This window comes from Artibeus jamaicensis, unplaced genomic scaffold (assembly GCF_021234435.1).
Source record: "Artibeus jamaicensis isolate MK-2021 breed Jamaican fruit bat unplaced genomic scaffold, CSHL_Jam_final contig_354, whole genome shotgun sequence".
Classification (NCBI taxonomy): domain Eukaryota; kingdom Metazoa; phylum Chordata; class Mammalia; order Chiroptera; family Phyllostomidae; genus Artibeus; species Artibeus jamaicensis.
This window is the reverse complement of record NW_026521803.1, coordinates 823,325-850,233: the sequence shown is the minus strand read 5'-3', so window position 1 is coordinate 850,233 and position 26,909 is coordinate 823,325. Positions and strand designations below refer to the sequence as shown.

General features: G+C 39.8%; 1 protein-coding gene and 1 pseudogene across 7 annotated transcripts in view; one reads left to right on the top strand and one right to left on the bottom strand.

Annotated features, from left to right (window-relative positions):
- ARHGAP28 (Rho GTPase activating protein 28) overlaps nt 1-26,909 on the top strand; it is a 222,503-nt gene that overhangs the window by 56,287 nt on the left and 139,307 nt on the right. For 2 of the 7 annotated variants that reach the window (XM_053664301.1, XM_053664303.1), the window contains exon 2: nt 10,697-10,756. The exons of 3 other annotated variants lie outside the window; for them this stretch is intronic. In XM_053664301.1, the coding sequence (XP_053520276.1) occupies nt 10,697-10,756 (60 nt within the window). Of the gene's footprint in view, nt 1-8,674; nt 8,760-9,949; nt 10,147-10,696; nt 10,757-26,909 lie in introns of those variants that run through there. 2 more of the 7 variants (XM_053664305.1, XM_053664307.1) reach the window with 2 other exon arrangements.
- Nucleotides 3,984-5,013, bottom strand: LOC119034736 (interferon-inducible double-stranded RNA-dependent protein kinase activator A-like; annotated as a pseudogene).

Genomic DNA, 26,909 nt, shown 5'->3' with positions numbered 1-26,909 from the left:
TTGCTCCCCACACCTTCCTGGATCCACCTCAACCCTACTCATCTTTCCTCATTTTCATACTTACTATCTTTTTAAACACTACATACTTTACTTATTTACTGTCTGGATTATCTTTATCATTAGACTTAAACTTCATGAGAGTAAGAGACTTCATGTTGTTTTCTGATGAATATAAAATGCCACGATCTGTGTTTGTATATAGTACTAAAGAAATATTTGTTTGATGAATGATTCTGTTTCTTCTTTGCATTGAGTCGTCATTTTTACTGCATGTTAAAAGGGACTATGTTATACATATACCCTATTAGAGGACTCCGTGGTAATTATTTTCATTAAGATTTTCATGTTTCATCTTAGTATACTTTATGCAAATAAAATTTGAGAAGGCAATAATAAAATTCTGATTAAAATTATCTTTCATGGCTTCCAATTGTTTAAGGATAAGAACAGTTGGTGACAATTGGAGGACCCGTGTGAGGTCCCAAGGTGCCTACTTTGAAGGGGACTGAGGCATCATTGTCTTATGTACAATGTTTCATGTATCTTGTGTCTTCTTCAATAAGTGTCTCTGCTTTTCATATTACATGGCTGGATACCTTTTGGATAGACCTTGTATGTTCTTTCACTAATCCCTTTACTTTCTTTCTTCCAGTCTCCACGCCCTTCTCCCCTCTGACAGCTGTCAGTCTGTTCCATGTTTCCATGTCTCTGTTTCTATTTGGTGTGTCAGTTTATCTTGTTCCTTAAATCCACATATCAGTAAGATCATATGGTATTTTTTTTGACTGGCTTATCTCACTTTCAAATTTTTGATAGCATATCAGGGAGGCTGTCTAGGCCAAAGGTTTTTATTTGTGACAAAGTTTTAAATTATGAATTCAGTTTCTTTAATAAATATGGGCGGATTTGCTTCTTCTGCTGTCAGTTTTAGTAGCTCCCATCTTTTAAGAAATTTAACCATTTAATGGGAGCATTCATTGAATTTGTTGGCATTCTTAGTTATTTATATTATTCCATTAATATCCATTTGTTTATTTGTAGGATACTCATCATATTTAGGGACAATCATCTTTTTCCCTCCTGATACTGGTAATTTTTGTCTTCCCTCCTCTTTTCTTCATGAAACTGTTACAAATTTGTCAGTTTTATTCATCTCTGCAAAGCCTAGCTTTTAAAAAATCTACTCCATTTTTCACCTGCTTACTCTTTCTTTCATTGATTTTTATTCTTAATTATTTCTTTTCTTTGATTTATTTTTGGCTTAATTCATTCTTCTTTTACTAGATTCCTAGTATGGACATTAATTATTGACCTCTATTTTAATATAAGCATTATAATGCAATAAAATTGCTTCTCTAAGGACTGCTTTAGTATCCCATGAATACCCATATGTTGTAATTTTCTTATTATTCAGTTTAAAGTATTTTCTAATTTCCCTTAGGATTTCTTTTATGATCTCTGGTTTTTTAGATATCTTTGAATGAAATTTTTTTGTGGTCAAAGAACATACTTTGTATGAGTTAAGTACCTTAAAATTTATTGAGAGGTGTTTTATGGTCATGCATGTAATTTATCTTGGTATTGTTCCCTGTGAACTTAAAAAGAATGTGTATTCTGCTCTTTTGAGTGGGAGTATTCTATAAATATCTTTTAAGTTTTAATTTGTTTGATGCTGTTATTTAAGCTTTCTATAGTCTTCCTGATTTTCTGTCTAGTTGTTCTGTTATTACTGAGAGGAGGGTTGACATCTCCAACTGTCACTGGGGTTTATTTGTTTCCTCTTTCAGGTATGAGAGTTTTTACTTCAAATATTTTGAAGTCTTGTGGTTTATGTATACACATATAGGGTTATTAGTTTCTGTTTATGAAAATTAGCCTTTTATCATTAAGAATATTGCTCATTGTCCTTGGTCATATCCCTTATTCCAAAGCTGCGTCAGCAATAGAGTTGTGCAATAGCACAACTTCAGACCTCTTTTCCCAAAAGTAGCCCTTACCCTCAGCTGTCACACTTTTGGGATCACCTCATAGTCGCACTGCAGCTATGCTCTCAACAGGATGCTGTTAGCCCATGACTGAGCACAACATGAAACTATAGCTGGGCCATTTCTACTCAATGCCAGGTCCTCTGATGTTCAGTGTCTGCGGTTGGACTGGCTGAGATGTTCTTGGGCCTGCACTGCAGTGTGAGGTTCTTCCAACCCAGATTCTTCTCCTGTCCTTTCACACGTATCAGATCTGCAGTCATGTCTGAAGGCCTTTCTCTACCCACTCCTGCTCCCTCTCACCTTTATCTTTCACAAGTGTGTCCTGCAATAAATCTCTTGAACTTCTGATTCAGTTCTTGATATCTGCTTCCCCTAAAGACCCAAACTGCCATAGAAGTTTGCTTTGTCTGAATGAATGTGGCCATGCATGCTTTCTTGTGATTAATGTTTGCCTGGGAAATTTAGTCCATCCTTTTACTTTTACACTGTGTCTTTATAATTAAAGTGTTTCTCTTGTAGGCAGCCTATAGGGCTGGGTCTAATCTCCTGTCTTGCTGTATGTTTTCAATTTATCCCATCTGTTCTCTTTCCTCCTTCTCTTCTTTTTTGTCCTTCTTTTGGGTTACTTAAGTATTATAATTATTTTTAGTATTCCATTTTATTTCTACTCTTGTCTTGTCGCTCTTTTGTCGCTCTGATTATTTTTAATGGCCACTGCAGAGTTTACACTGATCCCGCTTGACCTTACCACATCCCACCTTCAAGTAATGTTCTATGTACAATGTAACCTCTTCACTCTGTGCTGTCATTTTCTCCTTTCTGTCCTTTGTGGTATTGTTGTCATACATTTTATTTGTTACATATGTCATAAACCTTATAATGCATTGTTATTATTTTTATTCTAAACAGTCCATTTTATTTTAAAGAGGTACGAGTATAAGAAGATACTTTTTTATGTGACCACATACTTACAAATTCCCACACTTTTTTTTATTCTTTTGTGTAGTTTCAAGTTTCCATCTAGTATTATTTTCTTTCTTATTGAAAAAACACACTCTGATATTTCTTGTAGTGTAGATCTGCTGGCCATGAATTCTCTGTACTTTTGTTTGTCTAAGGTTGGATTTATTTAGTCCTTGTTTTTGAAGGATATTTTCACTGGATATAGAATTCTAGGTTGACCCTTTTTATTTCTTCCAGTACTTGAAAGAAAAAAGCCCTGCTTTTTGCTTGTGTTGTTTCAATGAGAAGTTTGCAGTCATTCTTACCTTTGCTCTTCTGTACATTATATGCCTGTGTTTCCCCACTCTGCTGCTTTTGCTGTTTCTCTTTATCTCTGTTTTTAGCAATTTTATCATGCTATCCCTGGCTGTGGTTTTTTGTTTTATCTTTGTTGGGGTTCATTGAGTTTATTGGATCTCTGGTGTATAGTTTTCATTGAATTTGGGCACATTTCAGCCATTGTTTCTTTACATCATTTTTGTCCCCTCCATTCCCTTCCCAGTACCCCGGTAACATGTGTGTTAGATTGCTTGATGTTGGTCCACTGGTCACTGATACTGTTCATTTTTTTCTCCGTTTTTTTCAGCTTGGGTATTTTCTTTATTATTGAGGTATAGTTGACATACTTAATTGATTAACTCATTTTTAATTTTTATAGCAAGAGCTCTTTATTACATGGATTCAAATATGCAGCAGACCACTCATGTTCCCTGACATTTAACAATCACATTCACTAAAAGCCTTTTAGTACATTTCTCAACACTCAATGCTAAGGGGCTTCCTTCAAATTCCCTTTATAAAGCCTTGCACAAAGAAGAAGTTAATCATCAGTAAGAAAGGCATTGTGAGCAATACTTTTAGATCATAATCTTTATCATCATCAATAAAAATACATTTCTTCCTTTTACATGCATGGCATTATAAAATGGGGGGCAGTATATAAGTATAATATACCATACAACGCTGAAGCCATTAAAAAGAGCTTAATAGCAACTACTGGGAGATAATTAAATCTGGAGTCTTACTGGAATCTATGAAGAGATTTAAAACAGCACACAAACTAAACATTACAGTAAACATTTTATTTAGGAAGGGGTAAAAGGGGCATTTTTTTAAATGTGCTGCTGAAGGGTTTTCTAAGTTGCTCCAGTTTACTTTCTTTCTGCTGCAAAGCACTGTGAGCTGCATCACTGTGTGATTACCACAGGAGATCCCAGAGCCACAACAGACTGTAATGGGACTGGTGGACCCTTCAGCGAGACACCGGTAAATCTGCTGGCCCTCATTTTTCTGTATCCAAATACATTACATTAAAATCTTGTTCCTTGCTGATTTTACTAAGCAGCTGGATATAATCTGTATTTGAAATATTGAAGAGGCTTCTTTTCACTAAGTTATCTTTTCACCAGAAGAATTCCTCAAGGAATGCCAAGTGCATCCTAGAGAATGACCTTCTATGTTGGTTAAGGAAATGTGGTTCTCTGGAAAAATATTACTGAATCTCACAAATTCCTCAGCAGCATTTCTCTTGGCCTTTTTTTTTTTAGATCCCTTTTCCAGTTTCCATAAATGCCTTGAGCCGGCAAGGTCATCAGGTATATTTTCTGAGCAGTTCCCCTGTCTGGGAAAGGGTATATTCAGGAAGTCTCTAGCCATGATAAATTGCCTGTAATGAACAAATAGGATTAAGCTGGTTCCATGGTTGTTCAGAAGGATCAGGCATTAATGGGTCAGCTACTACAAAGTGCTGACTTTCCACATGTTTATGGCAGCTTCTGCAGCTCTATGTTTCACCAGCTTAAGTGTACCTTCACCTTCTCAGGTTATGTCACCTGTTGTTATTCAGAAGGTGAAAGTGGACACGTGTATTTGCACATCGGATATTTCACATTCATAAAGCATTCCGATGTTCTTGGTCTTCAATGCGAACTGGTGTTTTCCCTGGCTTAGTTGTGATCATATTCCCCAAGCTGAAGGTCCTGCTGTCCTTGTACTTTAGTGGTGGGGCTGCTGCGAGGTACCGGCTCTGGCGCTGGCCCTGCGGTGAGAACAGAGGGCCTGGCAACAGGTAGGAAGAGCAGTGCAGTGGCAAAAGGCAGTGGCAGAAGAATGTCCTCATTCGTGGGGCCCGCTGGTCCCTGAGAGGAAGGAGCGCTCCAGCGCCAGCACCACTGCCACTGCCACCTAATTTTTTTAAATTGAGATATAATGGACATGAAAGGTATTTTCTATATTGTTTTGCCTTTGAATTTACTGGTCTCTTCTTTTGCAGTTAGTGTTCTGATAATTCTATTTGGTATATTTTCGTTTCAAAATTTAAAATTTTTTATAAAGTCTTATTCTTCTTTAATCTTCCACTTATCTTCCCATCTCTTTCTTTTAAATCCATAAATATATTAAGCATATTTATAATTGGCCTTTCGTGCTAATTCCTCAGCTCCGTCATTTCTGAGTCTGTTTCTGTGTCTCATTTTCTTGATTTTTTGCTGTGTCTTAGTTTTTTATCGAATGATAGACTTGTGATGTTTTTGTTTGTTTGGTTTCGTTTAATGTAACGTTTTATTGCCTTTGTCTACAAAGGTTTGTTAGGGCAGATCTGGAACAGTTGTTACTCTAGGGATGCGTTAGCCGTGCTACGACACTGGTACCGGACTCTCAGTTGTCATACTGCCAAATTTCTGGCATTGTGGCCTCAAGCCTCAGGTGCTGAGCAAAGGCTTCCTATTCTGGCTGATAACAACTCAAGTATCTCCTCCTTCCTTGGTGGCTCTTGGAATTGTTTAACTTATAGATATTTATTTGCTTTTTGCCCATAATTATAACATCGAACTTATGCATGTATGACTTAACATGCAGCAACAAACTCAAGGAAATTCCTATGTTGATTTAACGAGCTCTCCTCTGCATAGATCCTTCCTGTAAGGTAACTTTTCCTAGCAAGTTCCATGTGCCTTAGCCTCCGTGAGCTCTGTTCTGTGTCCCCTCAACTCCGCGAGACCCCAGTGTTCTTGGGTGTCCTCTCACCACACTGTCAGTCTGATGTGCGCATCCAGGCCGCAAGGTGGGAAACTGCAGAACTCACTGCAGCTGTTCCCCTTTTCTCAGGGGTCACTTTTATGTGCTCCCGTTAATCTAATATCTATGAACGGTTTCTCACATATTTTATCCAGTTTTCCAGTTATTTGCTGGGGAAACACTAATCCAGTCCCACTTAATCCACCCACCATGGCCAGAAATGAAATTTTTCATTTTCATGAATATTCTGGTTGTTTTCTCCTAAATACTAAGGTAGCCTTTGAGACTATCTCTGGTGTTGGGAGAGAAGGAGTTTTGCAGGAGGGGGAGAAGAGACTCCAAGGCCATTTGCTGTGCTTTGGGTTAGCACAGGCTGAGATCAGACACAGGCCCATGTTGGGCATCTCAGAAAAGTAGTGGGTATGGCAACTGGGAAATTAGGGGTGGCTGTGGCCCCTCTTCTTTTCTGGTACCTTTTTTCCAATTACCTTCCAAACTTAAGGGAGATAAGTCAAAAATAACCTCAATATCCAGCTATTCTAAGAGAGCAGTTTCCTGGCTGGAAAATTCTCTCTTAGTTTAGTTATGGATAAAATTTTTTTTTCTCCTTTTAATGTCCATAGCAACTTAGGTATTTCTTTTAATATTTTTATTTTGTATCAGCGCTGTTTATTAAGGACTTCCAAAAGCCAGGCACTCCCTTAAGGATTTGCATTCTTAAATTCTTTTAATTTTCACCTGTTCCTGTGAGGCAGGTCTAGTGTATTCTCTGTTTTACCCATAAGGAAAGCAAGATTTTGAGAAATTTGTCCAAGATCACACAGCATGGGTGTGGCAAAACCAGAATTTGAACCGATGTCCTCACTTCAAGCCCTGTACTCTTGATAGTAGGCTGTACTTCCCCGTTTACTACCCCGTGGTACCACTGTACTATAGTGATTTCTGTAGCTGCCTTACTGGTTCATGAATTGAGAATAGGAACCCTGTACTTACACATCTGTGTCGTCAATTCAAAGCCTCTAGAAGAGTCCCGCCCACAGAAAGTTGAAGAGGAGAAACGGAGGAAGAACTGTTATCTCCTTTATTTCTCCTTTTGGACAAGAAATAGCCCTAAACTTTTGAAATTAACTTGCTATGACGATACTTCCTTGTCAATAAGATAAATCTTTCATTTTATTCCCAACTAAGCATAGTTACTAGAGTCAGCTGACAGGAAATTACCTGTCCTTCCATAAAATAATAGCTGGCAGAAAGGAGAAATTCATGTTGTTCTTTTGTGCAGTGTAACACCCGGTGATGGCAGACTTTGGGATAATGTATTTGCTCCTCTTAGTCTTGCCTGTACATTGTCTTCTCTTGCAAGATTGATTGTTATATATTCTGCAGTATTAGATAAATGTTTTTTTAAATCAGATATATGATCCCAAATAAGTATAGAAATAGCACAAGAAGACCCCGTAGTCAGTAGCTCGAAGTTATCTTTGTATTTGCTAACCAAGTAACACAATGATATCTTGATTAAGTCTGTCAGTAGCCAGGGCTGTAAAGCCATTAATCCAGGATCTGGCTCGCAGGTTCCTCACAGTCCCCAGGAGAGGATGTCAAAGCTTCTGGGTGAGTGCTTACAAGAGTTCTGACATTAGATGAAGAAGAGGCTGGACTATTGGATGACAGTTTCCACAATTCATCCTCCTTCCCCAGGGTCAAATGTGCATGTTCCGGGAGGCATTTAAGCCACATCTGATCTCTCCTAGTTGAACTCACGAGATCCATGTAGATTGTATTTGTTAGGCCAGAGGCTACTGTAAGGTGAGAAAGCCTTGCTGCCAAAAGCTGTCAAGAATCTACTTCAAAACTTCTTTAGAATCTCTAATTACTTAGTTAAAAATGCCTCTAGCAGTAGAGAAACTGCTTGAGGGGGGAGGAGGAGAAGGGATGTGGTGAAAGACTTCTTTACGGTGTCTCTTGGAAAAACAGAGAGGACAGATAACTTGCTAATAGCAGTAAATTATTTTTATTTGGCCATCACTCTCTTCTTCAGAGACTCTTTTTCATCAGCCAAAAGCTATAGAACTTTCAGATTTTATGATTATGAAGTGCTTCCTCATATTTCGGAACTAAAATGACTTAATTCAGAGTAAGTACCTTCAAATCTTTTTTTTCTCCATTTTTAATACTTGTGAAAAGATCTGTAGCAAGAGAGCTCTTGTTCTATCTGTAAAGTGGGAGCCGAGAGAGGGCAGAGAGGAAAGGAAGAGAGAGACATGGAAGTTCCTGTTTCCTGGGCGAAGCAAGAGAAGTCCTTAGAGGTAAAAGGGAATTGTGTTTCCCATGATGTTTAAAATTCAGGATCCTTCTTTTGGTAATTTGGTGAAGTTGACAAATATCCACTAAAGTCCGTATCTTTTGTAGACATGATAGATTAATGAGCAGCTATCAAAGAATTGATTTAGTCTCGTAGTGGACTGAAGTGGCCTCAACTGGGCTCAGACAGTAATGCAAAGGCTCCAAACGTAATCTGTTGTTGCTGATCCCCGAGACTGCCCTGTCTCCTGGCAGGTTAGTGACAGTAAACATGAGCAGTCCTGTGGTGGAACCACAAGGGACCATGCATGTTTATCCTTCGTGGCTGGTAATGCTTTTAAGGAAATCAATGAGTCCTTATCAGATCCCGCTGCCACCAAGTCAGGACCTGCGGGGCGTCAGCGGAGTGTTTCCATTTTTAACAGACACAGGCCCGAGGAATGATTTGAGGTACATTCTGAATGAACCTAAAATTCCTTTTTAGTGAATTAATTCATATTGAATATTGTATCTCATATTCATGATGTAATAAGATTGTACATTAACCATCTTAATATTTGAACAGGGATTAACAAAACATACAGTCATATTTATCTCAAATGTTTGTTGGACTTTCTTAAAATTCTGTTGCATTTTCATGGAATGTTTCTCTACAGAAAATGTTGTTGCTCATTTAATAATTTAATAGGTATTTATTGCACTCTTGCTATACATAGAACACTGCGTTTGATTTGTCTGAAATTGTGCATTTATCTGTTCATTTATTTAACTGAATTTATTGCATATTCCGTGGTAATACATGCCAAGAGCTGTTCTTGGTACTGGGAGTTGTTAAATCAGCATTACTAGTGAGGACTCTGGCCCTCCTACAACTGTGGTGCCAATGGAGAAGTCAGATAATGAACAAGCCAACAAATGCATACATACTTTGCAGAGAAGAAAGGAGATGTATGTGTACATTTTATCTAGCTACGAGGTCCTGATATTATGTAATAGCGTGTGGAAATTAGGTAGTTCAGTGTAATGATAGCATGTTCTGACTTATATAAGGCAAAGTATAGGGTTTTTTACAGTCATTTTATGCAGGTCTCACAACACAAGTGTAAGTTACATGTTATTGGTTTCTTATTTCAGACAAAGAAACTGAGGCCCTGAGAGAGTGGGTGAATTTCTTTAATTAGAGCTAGAACATGGCAAGGATTTTTCTAATCAAACCCTTGCCTCTGACCAAAAGTTGCTTATTAGTTTTGCATTGTTATGTAACATATATTAGATTAATCATCAACAAAATTTTTCTTTTCTACATTTCATGTTAAAAATCTTTCAGGAGTAGAATATCTTTACCAAACCACAACAGATAGTTTTTGCTTTCCACTTTTAAAGTACTTTCAAAGCCTCATATCTGCTTGTGGAGAAAAGAAGGAAAGGAAAAAACTGTTTCTAAAGATTGCCCCTGCACACGTTATCATAAATCTCAGCCTTCTCAGGCTTATTACACTTTGTAGTCTTCCTTAGGAAATGGATGAAAGTTTGAGCTAGGACACAAACAGGAAGGCCCAGAGGCCACATTTGTCCTGCAGGCCCCACCTCTTTACAATAGCTACTGTGCGATGGGAATTAGTTCTCCACTGTGGCAAGGAACTCACTGGCCCTGCAGGCTGGAGGCCGCGGTGCTGTCCTCCCCTGCAGGCGGTGGCAGCAGTCTGTGGGGTGGGGTGGTGAATGTGGCCAGAGGATGGCCTCCCCACCTCTGGGCCCTGAGGACACCTAGGCTCAGGGATGTTTTGTGCCCCTCCCTTAAGAAGATCATCTCTGAAGACTTTTAATCTGCCAAGAGGTAAGGTTAGGAGAGCTTCCTAAATCAACAATTTGGGTTACAGACTTCTTTTTGCAGTCTGGTTCTTTCTTTTACTTAAAAGACAAAAAGAAAAGAGGACATTGTTGCTACAGATTTTTTAAAAAATCGGTTTTTAAGTGAATGCACAGTTTGATCAGCAGGTTATAGGTACATATTGGTAAGTGATAATCAATTGTAATTTTTTAGCCTTTTAAAGAAGAGTTTTGTTACTGTGAGATTGTAAATTTCTCAAGATCAGAGATGGCAAGAAAGTAGATAAATCCCGTTACTAATTTGGGAAGACTATTTAAAATAGGATCTTAACAGAGACATAAAATAGTATACCTTAGAAGTCTTTTGATTCCGATTCTTGTTTTTGAGCGGGAGTTTTTCAAGGATCTAATCCAGTCTTTCCACGTAAGTGTCTAATTTTGGCAATGCCTGCTGAGGGGACTCCCTTGCCAGCATTAACCAAGCAAGATCACCCACTCTTTAATGGAATTAATGTATTTCTCTGCTCAGGCCACCAAGCTCTTCCTCTTGTTTTCAGTGCTGGGAAGAGGGCACCAACCTCAAGTGTCTGCTGCCCTGGTCCTACTAGAGAAAACAGGTGAGTAGAGAGGAAGTTCTCGGATGTGCCTGCCCTGCAGAAAAATGTCCTGCCTGGGATTTGAGTGACCTGCATCTGACGGTTTCTTCTACTCTTTTCCTGGCCTCTGCCTACTCTTCCCTATGTACCTTCTTTTCAGAAACTGGTGCTTAAGTTACAGTGTATTCCCAAAGCCATGATTAGTCTGTTTAAGAGCAAGCCAAGGGTCCACTTCAAATAACACAAATGGCCTGCTTTTCCCAGAGTGGTTTCCATAATAACGATGAACCTTTCATGTATAATGTTCAGAATACTGTTGCCCATATAGCCACCCTGTCAATAACTCATTGGTCTTTATTTTCTTTTAACTTTTGTTCCAGTCCTATGTGTTGTCTTTTGGAGGGAAGTAGAAATGTGAGGAAGGGTGGTTTGGGTTGTTTATTGGAATTTCATTTCCCTTAAATTAAATTAGAATCATTTGCTTTAGACCATTCTGGCTTCCTCTTAGTTACGTAGCATCATCTTTATATTTTACAATTGTGTGCATAGTGTCTTCAAAGGTGATGTCTCCTTTGGCCCCAAAAGCTTCTTTTTAAATTAGTGTGTGGTAAGAACACCGTCTTAGATGAAATATTGCATTTTTGTAAGAGGTTTTTTTTTTTTAAACTTTTACCTCAGATTCCAGAAGGTGGTAAGCAAAATCAAGGTCCACGATAGGATGTAGCTATTCAGCATGGTGTCCGGGATGTGGCAGTATCATGGACCAAATGTGTTCATCTGTGAAAATAATTTAACATTAATGTGCTTTGATGAGTATCACCAAATTTCTAAATAGGGACAGTTTCCTTAACTTTAAATCTTGTAAGTAATAAGGAATTTGTATTATATTTAGAAAATGTTTCTAAGTTTTAAATTCTACAGTTTCATTTTGATGGCCTCTGTAGTTCTGCGTGTAATCACCATCCTGCCCCTTTGCAAATTTTGTAAGGCTCATGCTGAACTGTAACCAAGGACTGAGTAGAAACCGTGCTAATCGAAGGCAAGTTTAAGAAGATAAGATTCGTGTTTACATTTGAAACTGTAAAGAAAAGATTTCTTGATTCTAAAGCTGAAGAAAAAAATCAGATGGAAAAAAGAACACAGTTTAATTTACCTAAGAAAGAATCTTTGCAGATAAGGAATTCTGAAGACAACAGACATAATCACGCAAGGGCCTCTTCTTAGCCAAGGTCCTGGCAAAAATTTCAGGAAAAAATAACAGAATGGCTTATGAGATGATCTAAAAGGAAATCAGAGCCCTTCTGCAATAAATAGAAGGACAAAGCGAAATAACAGATTCACTGGAAGGCCTCCTGCTGACCCCCCTGAGCTGAGTGCAGGAATGTGTCTCAAAGCCTGTTTAGCCTGTTTAAAACCCCAGAAAATGGTGTTTTGAATCAGTCTTGTATCATGTAAACACAGATCCTGCCTGGAAATTTTCCAAAAGCAGAGGGTGAAAGCAGTCCAGTCAACATGTGCTGTATTATTGTAGTAAACATGCCGGGAAGCAGTTCTGCACTGCCTTGGGAGACAGTAAACCAGCCCGGCAGCCCTCTCTGAAGGTGCCATGTGACCTGGTGATAAGACCATGCACTGAGAGAAGATTGCACCAGAACAGCTACCCTGGAAGGCTTGTGTAAACACAAGGAAGGAAGGATTGAGAAAGGGGAATTGTTTCTCAGTGATAGAGAAGCCTGTGCCTTATTTACGGGAGAAAGAAAACTATTGAGAGTGGTGTTTGGGCAATGTAAGTGCTGATTAGATGGCCATTCATTGCTAGGTGACTTTAGTGATGAATAAATGATACCTTTACAAAGCTCAGATACCACTACCAAGTGAGCAGAGTAAAACGGCTTGTCTCTGTGAGCAATGACAATATGAAGTAATTCTCTGTTGTTAGATGTGTTTAATTAAAACGAACATGAAGATTTAAACTTTTTCCTTTCTCTTAAGAATATACTTAGTAAAATCAGTGCCAGCTACGTAAATTATATTTTCTGCTTAACTGCAGGCCAACCTAGTTTAGACTTTCCAAGAAACCAACCTGGTGCTTCACAAAAGTCACATTATTTTGGCTACTTAAATACTTAGCTACCTGAAACTTGGGGTAAGTATACATTGGAACATAGGATCAGAGATACTTCACCCAGCTTTTCTTGTTCCATGCTTTGTGGAGCTTATTCCAAATAGTGCTTTCGTAAACTTCAAAAGTGTATGGAAGCTGCAGAAGTGGAGGCAGTACCCACGACACAGTCCTGCTTGCTGAAGGCAGGCGTTCTGGGAAGACCTGAACAGGTGGTGTGGGACGTCTACGGGGACTGCAGGGATCCTCAAGACAGGGTGCCTGTTAGAAATATCAATACAGTGGAGGCAAAAAGTTCACTTCAAAAGACTGTTTTTAAATAACAGCATATTAAATTTTAATTGTCTTTCATTTCATTCTTTGCTAACCTCACATTATTTAGTAGGTATGAATCTTCTGGTATATTTTCGTTAGAACACTACAGGGTTTATCACTTAATCTGTCCCTAGAACTGGCAGCCCCTCTGCTTCCTCCTCTCATTCCCTCCCCCTCACGGTCCCTGCACCTCCTCTTCCTTACAAAACCAAACACCCTAAGCATAATCTCTTTTGGCAGAAAGATACATTTATGGCAATCCCTTACAGTAAAAGGTTGCAAGCCCTTCAATCTAACCTATGAAATTGATCTAATCTATGAAATTGCTTTCTGATCTATGAAGTTGAAGAAATCCGAGATATTACATAAACTCATCTTGAACTTTTTCAAGAAGCAGTGTAACTTCTGAAGAACAAAGGTATCCGGGCTGCCTAAACAGCTCTCTAGAAATCTCTAGGTTGCAGATAATGGTAGCGGTGGAACCACAGAATGTGTGCAGGCATGTTAGAAATACTGTTTCATTAATTTCCACAAGAACTCCACGGAGAACTGGTTGTCTGTAGTTTAGAGATAAGGAAACTGAGGCTCAAAGAGGTTATGTGTGTTGATGAAGTTTATAAAGCTGATAAGTGACAGGGCAAGAATGTGAAAGTTTGATGCTGAGACCCAGGCATTTTCTCCCACATGGTGCTGAGTGAAGGGCAACATTTTTTATCTGCGTGTGTTTTTCAATCTGGAGATTGTAGGAAAACTCTGAGGTTTTGGTGGAAGTAACTGCAGGACTCACTTGTAGAACAGATCAGGGAGGCTGTTTCTCCTCATTAAAGGGCCCCCCCCTTCCGTATTCTCAGCCCAGCTTTACTTCCTTTTCCAATAGCATCTATTCCTCTTCCCTAGTAATATGTAATCTTGTCGCTATGGTTTTGTGTTGGACTGGGGTGGGGGAGGGGGAGGGGAGGGGAGGGGGAGGGTACTACTGTGAGAAAAGAAGGGAAAGGAATCACTTTACTTCTTAGAGAATTTTCTGTGTTTTTAAACCCTAGGGGATTCACTGAGCATTCTCAGTAATCTTTTTGCACTTTTTGTTTACTGAAGATTGGGCTTTAGGGTGGTGACTTGACAATTTTGGATTTGTAAACTGATTCATCTATTCAAATTCCACACCCCTTTTTTCCTTAAAGCACTATTTCAACACTTCCCTCAAATGGACTTCTCCAAATTTGTAAAGACCAGGTTATCAATATCTTTCCTGTAATATTTATGCACTCCCATACTCAGCAAGGTTCGTGTTCTCTGAAAAAGTATTATCTTGTCTCTATAGCTAGCATGTTGGCCCCACTGAATACAGATTACTTCTTGTACCTCAGTAACATTCCTCCTCCCACATAGCTAATATAGAGCTAGCTATTAATATTAATGGATTCATTGGTTCTATTATTCTCCCATTGATTCTAATTTTATATTGTGAGTGAGTCTACACAGATTGTTTTTCCCAAGATAGTTCTTGAATATTTGAAGACAGTGGTGTTACTTCCTCAAAACCTCCTAAATTTCTCCAGTGCTCTCAACATTTCACATGTGGCATGGCTTTTTGATGGTCTCTCTTCATCCATCCTGCTCTGAATTCAGTCCTGGTTTCAGCATTCTTTCTTAATGTGATGCCCACAGCTGAATTCCAGTTCTGCTGCATTCGAGGTAATTATCTCCCCTTCCTGAATGATACACTTCTATGACACTTAGAATCCAGTTACTGGTAGTTTTCGTGGCATCCATGTAATGTTGGCTGGTAATGACCTTCCATTTAACCAAAATCTTTTCATCTTTTTCACACAAAATGTACTGATGCCAGGAAGCAATTATCCTAAATATGTGCAGCTGAAGTTTCTGAACTTCACCCTTGTTCCTATTGTTTGTCTTGTTAATTTCAGTCCATTAATCCTGCAATGGAAATTTTTTAATTTTCAGATTATTCAAAATAAGTTTACCAGACTCGTAAGTACTCATGCCTATCTCATTTCCACTAGTCACAATCCTGTATATCCTTCTCCTCGAGGTCTTCCCTGAACTTTAATAGGGAGTACTTTCTTCTTCCCTTGAGTTCCCAAAGCATCGTCTGAGACTCTGAGCACTTACCGAATTGTACTTTATCTGAGGAGCTTGGCATGGTGGTTGAGAGCAAAGGCTCTGAGAATGGACAGACTGTGTGCAAACTCAGGCTGTAGCCCTTAGTAATGGTATAATCATGGATGTGTGAATTTTTCTCTCCAAACCTCAATTGTCACATCTATAAAATGGAGGTGGTAGTACCTATCTGTTGGGGTTATTGTGAGGATTGAGCCAGTCTGTACATGTGAAGTACTTAGAATGGTACCTGGCACATAGTAACTGCTAATTGTCGTTGGCTGCATCAATAGGTACTCAGTAAGTGTATATCTTCCTGAAGAACCTCAGAATAACTTATGGATGTGGTTTTTTGAAACCTCAAAACTTGACTGTCCAAAGAAACACTGATAGACTATTGTAGAGGAAGAGCATTTTCCCAAGGGGTCCTGTGAGGAGGTCTACAAAAGGGGCCAGACTTGAAGACATGTTCACTGGCAGTCATGTATTAGCTGACATTTTAAAAGTGCTGTGCATATTTATTTGTATCAAATAGTGTAGGTTACCTGGAGAAATAAGGCTTCCGTGTTATAAACTATGTTTGTCAACATTATAGTTAAATACTTAATTGCTCAAAGCCTAATATTAACTTCTGTGCCCATGGACTTGTTATAATTTGCATTTTCCTTTGTATAGCATGATAAATGAAATTGTAAAAATTTTTATTTCTTTTATGAAGTATAATCATTATTCCCTTGAAAAAAATCATTGTTCACCAACATCAGAAATTCTTGAAATTTTTTTTTTTTTTTGGCATTTACCATGGGGGTTAGCAATCTTAAGTGTGATAACTTACTCCAACCTCAATATTTACTGATACTCTACCAAGAATCTAGTGTTGGGCTCTGTAGTATTGAGATGTTAAGAAGTATGAGATAAAATTTCTATGCTCAGGTTTCTTTGGAGATATAACACAGTAAAATAAAAGTATAAGGTATATCATATGGAAGCTCTGTGTTCAGTGACTTTCTAAGTGAGTGGTATAAAAAAGTGGGTATTATCAGAGTCTCAACAGGATAGTTTTTAAGTGCTACAATCCTATTTCAATTTTCTTTTTAAACTGTTACTTCAAGGACCGCTAGAGACCACAGAATACAAGCCTTGACGATAGCACCAATTAAGTAAAATAACATATTGAACAAAGTGTTTCTTCTTTGAAAATTTCCTCCACATTAAATAATAGTTTATATATACACAATGGTGAGGATTGTAATAGCTAACACATTCATTAATAAATTCTGATGATAACCTTAAGGTATCCCATTTTTTAATATTTAAATTATATTATATTCTTTATGCTATTACAGTTGCCCCAATTTCCCCCCTTTACTCCCCACTACCCAGATGCCCCCTTCCCCACTCAGGCAGTTCCCACCCTGTTGTCCATATCCATTGCAGTGCATATATATTCATATATATATTGTTTGGCTACTATATTCTCTATGCTGTCCTTTACATCCCCATGACTATTCTGTAAAAGCCAATTTGTACTTCTTAATCCCTTTACTTTTTCTACCCATCCCCCTAATCCCTCCCCAATCTGGCAACCATCAAAACATTCTCTGCGTCTATGATTCTGTTTCTGTTCTGCTTGTTCGTTTATTTTGTTTTTTATTTTTGTTTTTTAATTGTTGTTAGATATATATTTATTGACATTTTATTGTTCATATTTTTTATCTTTTTATTGAAGGAGACCCTTCAACATATCACATAAAACTGGTTTGGTGGTAGTGAACTTCTTTAGCTTTTTCTTGTTTGAGAAGCCTTTTGTCCTTCAATTTCACATGATAGGTTTGCTGGTTAAAGTGTTTGTAGAAAATTGCTTTTCATCATTTTGAGTATTTCTTGCCATTCCCTTTTAGCCTACAAGGTTTCTTTTGAGAAATCAGCTGACAGTCTTGCAGGAACTCCCTTTTAGGTAACTATCTGCTCTTCTCTTGCTGCTTTTAAAATTCTCATTGTCTTGACAGACTTCTGGCCAAGATGGAGGCATAGGCAGGCACAATGTGCCTCCTCGCACAACCAAAATAAAGACAACCACAATTTAGAAACAAAATAACAACCAAAACTGACAGAAAATTGAACTGTATGGAAGTCGGACAACCAAGAAGTTAAGATAGACACATCCAGTAGGAAGGGTGGAGTTGGGCTGCTGGGCAGAGAGGGATTGAGAAACAAAAACTGGTGGTACCAGGCATGCAAGCCACCCCGGGTGTGCAAGATGGTGGCGGGAGGACCCTGGGCATGGGGTGGCAATGAGCACACCCATCGAGGTGGCAATTGTGAAGCAAAGCACTGTGCACAAGGCGGCTGGCTTACCAGGCAGTCCCACATTTGCATGCAGATAAACCAGGCAAAAATGGGGCACAACCCAGGGTCCAAGCATGAGGAAATAAAGCCTCAAAACACCAATTGAAACACTTGTGGGGTTGAGGTGCAGGGAGAGACTCCCAGCCTCACAGGAGAGTTTGTTGGAGAGACTCACGGGGTCCCAGAACATACACAAGCCTACCCACATGCAAATCAGCACAAGAAGAACCCAGTTTGCTTGGGGGGAAGCGGTGGAAGGGACTGAGATCTGACAGAGTGGAGCAAGTACCATTGTTCCCTCTATGACTTTGCCCCCGCATACAGTATCACAATCCAGCGACTGGCTTTCCCCATCCTGGTGAACACCTAAGGCTCTGCACATCATTATGTAACTGGTGCGAGAAGACCCCAAAAATGGCCCAAACAGAAGAACAGATCATGTGGGGGCAACTTTTCCCACAGAGTTGCCCCATCTGCCATGGATGAAAGTGAAATTACCAAGACATGATCTGCTTGGGAATGAAAGGTGGTCAATCTCACAGAGGAGAAAGGCCAAGAGCCCCTTCCTCAACTTCTTTTATTGGGTTGTAATACACAGGAATACAGGTAAAGCTCATCAATCACTGTCAGTCAGCAAGGATCAAACAGTAGATAACATTTCAAGGAAATCTGAAGGCTTAGTCTGAGTCAGTGTCAGGTAAGGGGGTTGCAAAAACTTTGGGAGACATACTCATTTCCTGCTCAGACCCTTATCATCTGAATGAAAGTACTCTTAGCAAAGCAGGCTTCACAGGATTTGAGGAATTCTTTCTTATACCCAATCACCCCAATCCCACTCTAGGTGTCAAGGGACTGCACCACCTCCCCCATCATGAGTTTTAGGCTTAAGTGGATTAGAGCCAGGAAGCCCTTCTCCCAGATGGAAATGGGGACTCGGGCTATGTCAGAATAGCTGGGGGGCGAGGGTCCATCATTCCCTCTTTGCTGCAGCCCCCCTGAGTCCTTCCTTGATGGCCTCCCAAGTGATTATGTCTGGCTTAGGTTGCCCCCCCCCCCGCCCCCCGCCAGGGGTCTTACCCGTCTTTGACTAACAGACCAGGCATTGGAGGCAGGGGATGAAGCAGAAGCAGTGTTGCTGCCAGAGACAAGCTTTCTCTCCTTAGTGACTTGCAGTCCAGAGGTCGCTCACTCAGCCTTAACCATGGCAGGCAGTTCCCAACAAGATCAAAGCTCCACAGCAAATACAACTAAGTGATGAAGAGACAGCCAACCTATTAGATGCACAGTTCAAAGCACTGGTGATCAAGATGCTCATGGAATTGGTCGAATTTGGTCACAAATTAGATGAAAAAATGAAGGCTACACTAAGTGAAATAAAGAAAAATGCACAGGGAACCAATAATGATGGAAAGAAAATGGGGACTCAAATCAATGGAGTGGACCAGAAGGAAGAAAGAAACAACCAAACAGAAAAGAAGAAAGAAACAAGAATTCAAAAAAAGTGTGGAGTGGCTAAGGAACCTCTAGGACATCTTTAAACGTTCCAGCATCCCAATTATAGGGGTACCAGAAGGGGGAGAAGAAGAGCAACACATGGAAAACTTATATGAACAAATAATAAAGGAGAACTTCCCCAGTCTGGCAAAAGAAATAGACTTCCAGGAAGTCCGGGAAGCTCAGAGAGTCCCAAAGAAGTTGGACCTGAGGAGGAACACACCAAGGCACATCATAATTATATTTGCCAAGATAAAAATGAAGGAGGGAATCCTAGAAGCAGCAAGAGATAAGGAGACAGCCACCTACAAAGGAGTACCTATCAGATTGTCAGCTGATTTCTCAAAAGAGACCTTGCAGGCCAGAAGGGGCTGGAAAGAAGTATTCCAAGTCATGAAAGGCAAGGACTTACATCCAAGATGGCTCTATCCAGCAAAGCTTTCATTTAGAATGGAAGGGCACCTAAAGTGCTTCTCAGATAAGGTCAAGTTAAAGGAGTTCACCATCACTGAGCCCTTATTTTATGAAATGTTAAAGGGACTTATCTAAGAAAAAGAAGGTAAAAAACATGTATAGTAAAATGACAGCAAACTCACAATTATTAACAATCACACCTAAAACAAAAACAAACTAAGAAAACAACTAGAACAGGAACAGAACCACAGAAATGGAGATGACATGGAGGGTTAGCAATGGGAGTGGAAGGAGGAGAGAGGGGGAAAAGGTACAGAAAATAAGTAGCATAGATGGTAGGTAGAAAATAGACAGGGGGAGGGCAAGAATAGTATGGGAAATGTAGAAGCTAAAGAGCTTACCACACGTGGACGTGAACTAAAGGGGGGATTGTGGGTGGGAGAGGGTGTACAGGGTGGAGGGGAAGGAGGGGGGGAACAGGACAATTGTAATAGCATAATCAATAAAATATATTTAAAAGAGTTTAACCATCTTAAAAAAACATTCTCTTTGTCTTTAACCTTTGACATTTTAATTATAATGTGTCTTGGTGTGGGCCTCTTTGGGTTCACCTTGTTTAGGACTCTGTGCTTCCAGGACTTCCTCATTTTTTTGGTGTTTTTTTTTTTTTTTTTTTTTTTTGCTGTTCCTATTGCATGGTTTTTGCTTCCTTATATTACAAACCACTGATTTGATTCCCAGCTTTATCAACTCTACTGTTGAGTTTCTATAAGTTGTTCTTTATCAGTTGGTGTATCCTTCACTTCTGACTGGTTGTTTTTGTGGTTTTTAGATCTTTTTTAAGCTGTTGAAATTTTCTCTCAGTTCATCTGCTCTTCCCCTATTGAGCCTCCTTTTAACCAGTGTTTTGAACTCTGAATCTAGTAGGTTGCTTGTCTTCATTTTGTTTAGTTCTTTTTCTGGTGTTTTGTTCTGTTCTTTATTTTTGGCGTGTTTCTTTGTCTCCTCTTTTTGGCAGCCTCCCCATGTTTGTTTCTATGTAGTAGGTAGAGCTGCTATGACTCCCTGGCTTGACAGATTGGCCTAATGTAGTAGGTGTCCTATAGGGTCAAATAGCACAGTCTCCCTTATTACCTAAGCTGGGCACCCAAGGTATGCCCATTGTGTGGGTTGTAAATATCCTCCTCTTGTAGTTCAGCCTTGATTGCTACAAGGTCAATAGGGTGGATTTACCTGGGCCTGTCATCTTCAAGGACTGCCTGTGACCACTGATCACCAAGCTCTGATCACTGTGGAGGATCAGCTGTGCAGCGGCCCACTCCACAGAGCAGGACTTATTTCAGTAGGGCTCTGGTGCCCTCTGAGTCTGCCTCTTGAGTGTGTGACTTGTAAAGGTGGTTGGGTGGTGGTGCTCTGACATGGTCTGTAGCTGTCAACTGGGAGCTTGGACTCTGGGGAGTCCCAAGAGGTACAGGCCAGTGTCAGCTTCTGCCTGTGTTCTATCTGGAGCTACCTGGCATAGGCTTCAAAGTGATCTGAAGATGACTGCTACTTATGCTGACTCAAAGGTACCCAGGGGAGGCAGAGCTGTAACTTACGGCTGGCTGCTGTTAGTGCCAGGCCTGGGGCCATTTAACAAGGTGTATGGGGAGTGCTAAGGCTAGATGCTGGTTGTTTGAGAAGATTTAGGAAAATCTGAAGCATGGGCCAAGACAAGCCATTCATGTGGAAAAGACACTGGAAACAGCTTGGGTGGGCCTTAAAGTTGGGTGGGGTAGAACCTCAAGAAATCACCAGGGTAGGGCAAACAGTGTGAGCCAGTTTGATGGAGTCTCAGATATGGGGCCCACCTGCCAGCTCTGTGGAGGGAGGGCTCAGAAAAGGGACAGTGGCCTCTGCCAGCACTTCCATCTGGGAGGAAGATGCCACCCTGCTCTCACCCTAATGCCAGATACTTCAGTTCCTCCCTGTTTGTCTCTGCTGCTTTTCAGGCTGCCGCCCTGGTGCTGTACATGAGAGGGAGTGATTTTGAGTAAGTCCTTGTGTGAGCCCTTTAAAAGGAACTGTCTGGGACTCCAGTAGTTTCTGTCTTCCACAGCCTCAATCTCAGCTGGTTTTTTACAGCCAGAAGTTATGGAGACTTATCTTCCTGGCACTGGAACCCTGGGCTTTGGGTCCTGGTGTGGAGCTTGGACCCTTCGCTTTTGAGATATTCCTCCTGATTTTTATCTGCCACATGTGGGTGTGAGACCAGCCTGTTTTGTGTCTGTGCCCCCTCCTAACCGTCTCAATGTGATTTCTTCTTTCATTTCATAGCTGCAGGACTTCCATTCAGCTCTATTTCTGGCAGTTCTGAATGTAGTTTAGTTGTAATTTTGATATGGTTGTGTGAGAAGGCAAGCTGTGTTTACCTAGCCTGCCATTTTTTACTGTTTCCCTATTTATCTCCTTTTAGAGACATGAGAAATCAGTCTCAGAATGGACACATAGGTTATCTGTGGTCCAGTTCCCATCAGTACAACTTAACCTTGTGGATGTTGCATTAAAAAAAATGAAAATGTAGGTCACATGTACCCAACAGATACATTCATTACTAGTATGTGTTTAAATGGAAAAAAAATAAAAACACTAAAGATTTGCATTTATATTATATAATAAAATACATGATTTTTAGCTTATTTTCAGTTATAATCGAGAAAGTATTAAACATAGAAATATAAAAACATTAAGAATAAAAATTTTTCTTTCCAAATGAGGGAAACATGGATATTACTAAAAAGTACAATCAATAAAATCTTTAATATTAATTAATCAGAATATCCAGTAGTTGACTTTGCAAAATGTTTGTAACCGTCATCACAAACAATATTGCTATGCTTGAGAATAAATATTTTTTACAACACTTGCAAAGTTTTTTTTAAAGTTTTATTTATTTTTAGACAGGAGAGGGGAGGAAGAAGGAAGGAGAGAAACATCAATGTGTGGTTGCCTCTCACATGTCCCTACTGGGGACCTGGCCCACAACCCAGGCATGTGCCCTGAGTGGGAATTGAACAAGCGACCTTTGGTTCACAGGCCGGTGCTCAATCCACTGAACCACACCCACTAGAGCAGCAAAATATTTTGATAAATGACTCGAGAAGCATTCACTGAAGTTCTTTAATATCTCTTGGATTATTGCATTAGTATATTTTTCTATCCATTTTCAACAGTAAATGAAAACAGAACACTGATTTTGAAGTTCATGAATAAAACAACTATACCAGCACTGACTTCAGAGTTCACAGTATCTCTCAGATACAATTTACTATCGAATATTATACCGCCTTACGAAATACATGTTAGGGCCAAATTTATGGCTTAAACATGGTTCATTGTTAGTCAAATACAAACACACAGCTGGCCATGGCCTTGAGCCTATGCACCCAATATATGTAACAATATTTCAGAAAAGAGTTCTTGTGTCTCTTAGATCATCCTCGACCTCCATCGGGTTACAAGCCCTCTTTCTGAACCATTGGAATATCTTGTCCCCCTTGACATAGATCATTACGAACAAACTTTGGAGTAGGGGATAGAGATGAGTTAGAAAGGAATTTCTATATAAAGCTGTAAGTTTGGAATATCCTGCCAGCAATTAGGGAAGGCACATCAACTGATTATTCACAAGAGAATATCGTTATTAAATTTTGTTTTAGCAACATAGTTCTTTCAAGTGTATATAAAGGGTTTTCAAATGGGAGGAGACAAGGTATTGGGAGACGATTTAGGTGGTACAATGCCTTTGATATATCATAAATTTGTACACTGGACTTACAACAAAATCAGAAAAGATGTATTTGAGAGATGTGTCTGAGGTAGACTTGCCCAGATTTGTGGACCTTCCCAATATGGAGGGCAAAGGAGCAGGAAGAGTAAAAATTGCAGGGTGTTTACTGACACTACTCCTGACCATTGGAAAAGGGAGTGGTTACAATTAGGAGGGGGCTGAGCTTTGGAAATGATGAGCCTCAGGTGAAGAGAACACACTGAAGGCAATTTAACATCCTAAGAGTTAGAGCTCAAGAGCCATCAGGCCAAAGATTTGTGAATCCTCAGCCCATAAGTGTAACTATGACAACAGATAAGGTCATGGCCAGGGGTCGGGTGCTGCAGGTAGAGAGAGGTTGAAAGAGGATGAAGCACTAGACTCAGGAAACCACAGATATTGAAGATATGATTCTCTTTAGTGGTGTTCCAGTCTGATGTGTACGATAAAAACTCTTGGAATGGATGTAAGTGTTTCTCAAGCCTCTGTCAACATTATTCCAAGCTGTGCTTAAGAGTAGCTTCCTTAGGCAGTGGCTAAACCATTGGCTGTTTTTACTGCTATTACTCTCAGAGGATTGACTCCAAAGGTAGGAAATATTGCTCTCTGTGAATTGTCTAAGGATTGGTATAGTCTGGAAATATGTATAACTCACTCATAAACCAGTTGTTAGATGTCCAGCTTTTCTTTAGGATTTTTAAAATAAATTCTGCATATTACATTTCTAGTTTTAAAATAAATTAGTACTGTGATGGAATCCATATTATGATTGACAAACCCTTAATGAGCTCCAGGTTTCTTGTGAAATGTCTTGGAGACTTTATGGGCAGATTCCAAGGTCCTAAAAATGTGTAAGTGCTTTGATTCCACCATGGTGTGCTCTTTCATTAATGAGTAGAAGGCTCTCCAAAAACTGGTTGTATTGTCCATTCATAAGCAATGACCACTGCATGAGAAGTAATGCTGTAAGTAGCCTATGGGGAAAGTATCTGAGATACAGAGTTTTGGCCGAGGTTCTACTGCGTGAGTTTGAATTCTAGGTCTTCCTCTTACCAGCTGTGGGTTCTCAGGCCATTGATTATCTCTTCTTTAAGTCTTTGTTTCTTTAACTGTAAAAATAAATTGTGGTAGTACAGATAGTACTTCTCACAAAATTGTTGAGTGTTGGACAGTAGGAATTTTCACATGTAATTACTGATTATTAGTGGACATTGACTAGAGTCAATTTCTCTCTTTAATTCTGTTTTTTTTTTTTAATGTTTATTTTTCAGAGAGAGGGGATGGGAGGAAGAAAGAGAGTGAGGTAGGAGAGGAACATTGATGGGTTTCCTCTTGCATGCCCCCAATGGGGGACCTGGCCAGCAGCCCAGGAATGTGCCCTGACCAGGATTCAGACCTTTCAGTGCACAGGCCACTGCTCAACCCACTAACCAAAAGCAGCCAGGGCTTTAATTCTGTTTTAAATAACTTCATGAATGCTGTACTATCTGGAAATGTTTTTAACTGATTTCCTTGAATGTGATACAGTTTCTAGATCTAGTTCCTGGCTAAATGGTACTGTGAATAACAGACTCTCTCATACTAGGGGATATTGGACTGTCACAACAGGTCATTCTAATGGGTTTGGAAGGCCGTATTTTTTCAGGGTATCCCTCACTTCATCTCACAGAATCACCACTTCACATCTGTAAGCAGAGTGCTGGCCTACTTCTGCAGCTTAAGCAGAGGTCAGAATATTTGCGGCAATCTGCTGATATCTGGTATGTTCATTTCCTTTATTCTCCAGACCAGGCCTCAAAGAACACTGCCTGAGCATTAGAGAAGTTTTTCCTCTAATGTCTGTGCCATAGAGTTGTGCAAACATAAGGGCCTGGGCCTTTTCATAGATCATTATAAAAATCAAATTTCTCTTGGGTCTAGGTATTGTTGAATGGTGCACTGTGTCCTGCACATAAAAACCATCCTGCATCATGTTCTTCGGTAAATTGCCCCGAAGTGCAGTATTAAGACAGATACTGAAGCTCTGTAAAGTTAGGCGGAGCTGTCCTCTTTGGGCTTCTGATCAGAGTTGTGGAATTCATGCAATAGAAATTGCATAATATTGCTGGCAAATAGCCATTTTCAGGGATTGCATACTTTTATCACATTTCTTAGGTAGAACAAGATTACAAGATGGTTTTACCTTTCTCCTGCTTGGTTTTCATAAACTGAGTAAGAATACTATGTTTATATAAAATGTGTCTCCATGTTGTTTTTATCAGCATTCCACAATTAAAGTTTCGGTATATAACTCCCAGGGTACCGGTATCCCATGACCTCCTAAAAGCCATTTTATGAACATCTGCCCTGGCTGTAGGGCAAACGTCACCTTTAGTTGCTCATCAGGACTTATAGAACACAGGACATTTGCCTAGTCTCATACAGCATTTAAATATCTTCCTTCTTATCAGGAAAAGATGCACTAGTTAATGGTGAAATCCATTTGCCAAGGTGTTCATAGGCCTGTGATAATTCTTTATTGCTCCAAAATGACTCTGCGCAATGTGTATCTTTCTACCAAACTCTGGTAGAAATTCAACCATCCTGTTAATAAAAGTAAATTGAAGAGAACCCAAAGCTTCACTGGCATGGAACCTGAGTCCATAGCTTATGTAAAAGGGATCCCTATGAACTGAAATAGTTTAAAAAACTTAGGGGAAATATGAGGATCAATAAGATCAATATTAGGATGGAGAGGTGAGCAGAAGGGTCAAATTGTGCTTGTGAGCAGTGGGGTTGCAAGTGACAACTGTCTTGTCACATGTGTAAGCAGGGCTTGCCTGAACATTTCACCTCTCAGGCAGGACCAAGGACCTGGATAGGCCCCGCTGCTTCCAGGCAAGGCTGCCAATCCTTGAGCATGGGCTGGACCCATGAGGCCATCCCAGTTCTAAATCTGACTTCAGGTAAGTTCAAGGCCAAGGCCAGATGTCCAGCCAGAATCAGCTTCTCTCTCCTCTTCAGAAGCCAGACCATGGGACTGCTGCTTCTGGAAAGGATTTGAGTGTAACGGACTATTCACATATAATATCTAAGCAGTGGAGCCTGGGAAAAATCAGTCAGTCTTGTGGTGCACATGAATTTCACAGTCACAGAAGATAATTTGTATTATTTCTGGCAATACATTTATATTCTAACTCTAATCTTCCATTTTTGACAGACAGCAGAAGAACTTAATCTAGTCACAGCCACAGCCAGTCAGCTTCATCCAATTTAGTGCTTTCTAAATTGCTCCTGGTTAAATATCAGGAATATGCAGGCTCTTTCCCTTTTCTCCCTCTCCCAACACTCCATACTACTGCTTTAAGCAAGAACTTATACAGCAGCAGTTAGGGAACCTATGTTCTGGACTCAGACTCCCCTCCCCTGATTTCGCTGAGCCCTCAACTGACCTCCTGACCCAATGGAATTAGATCCAGGGCTCCTGGAATGCAAATGTGGATCTGTGGGCATGGGTATGGCTCCCACTTGACTTCCTATTAGGAACTATTCATTGAGCGGTCCCTGCCATC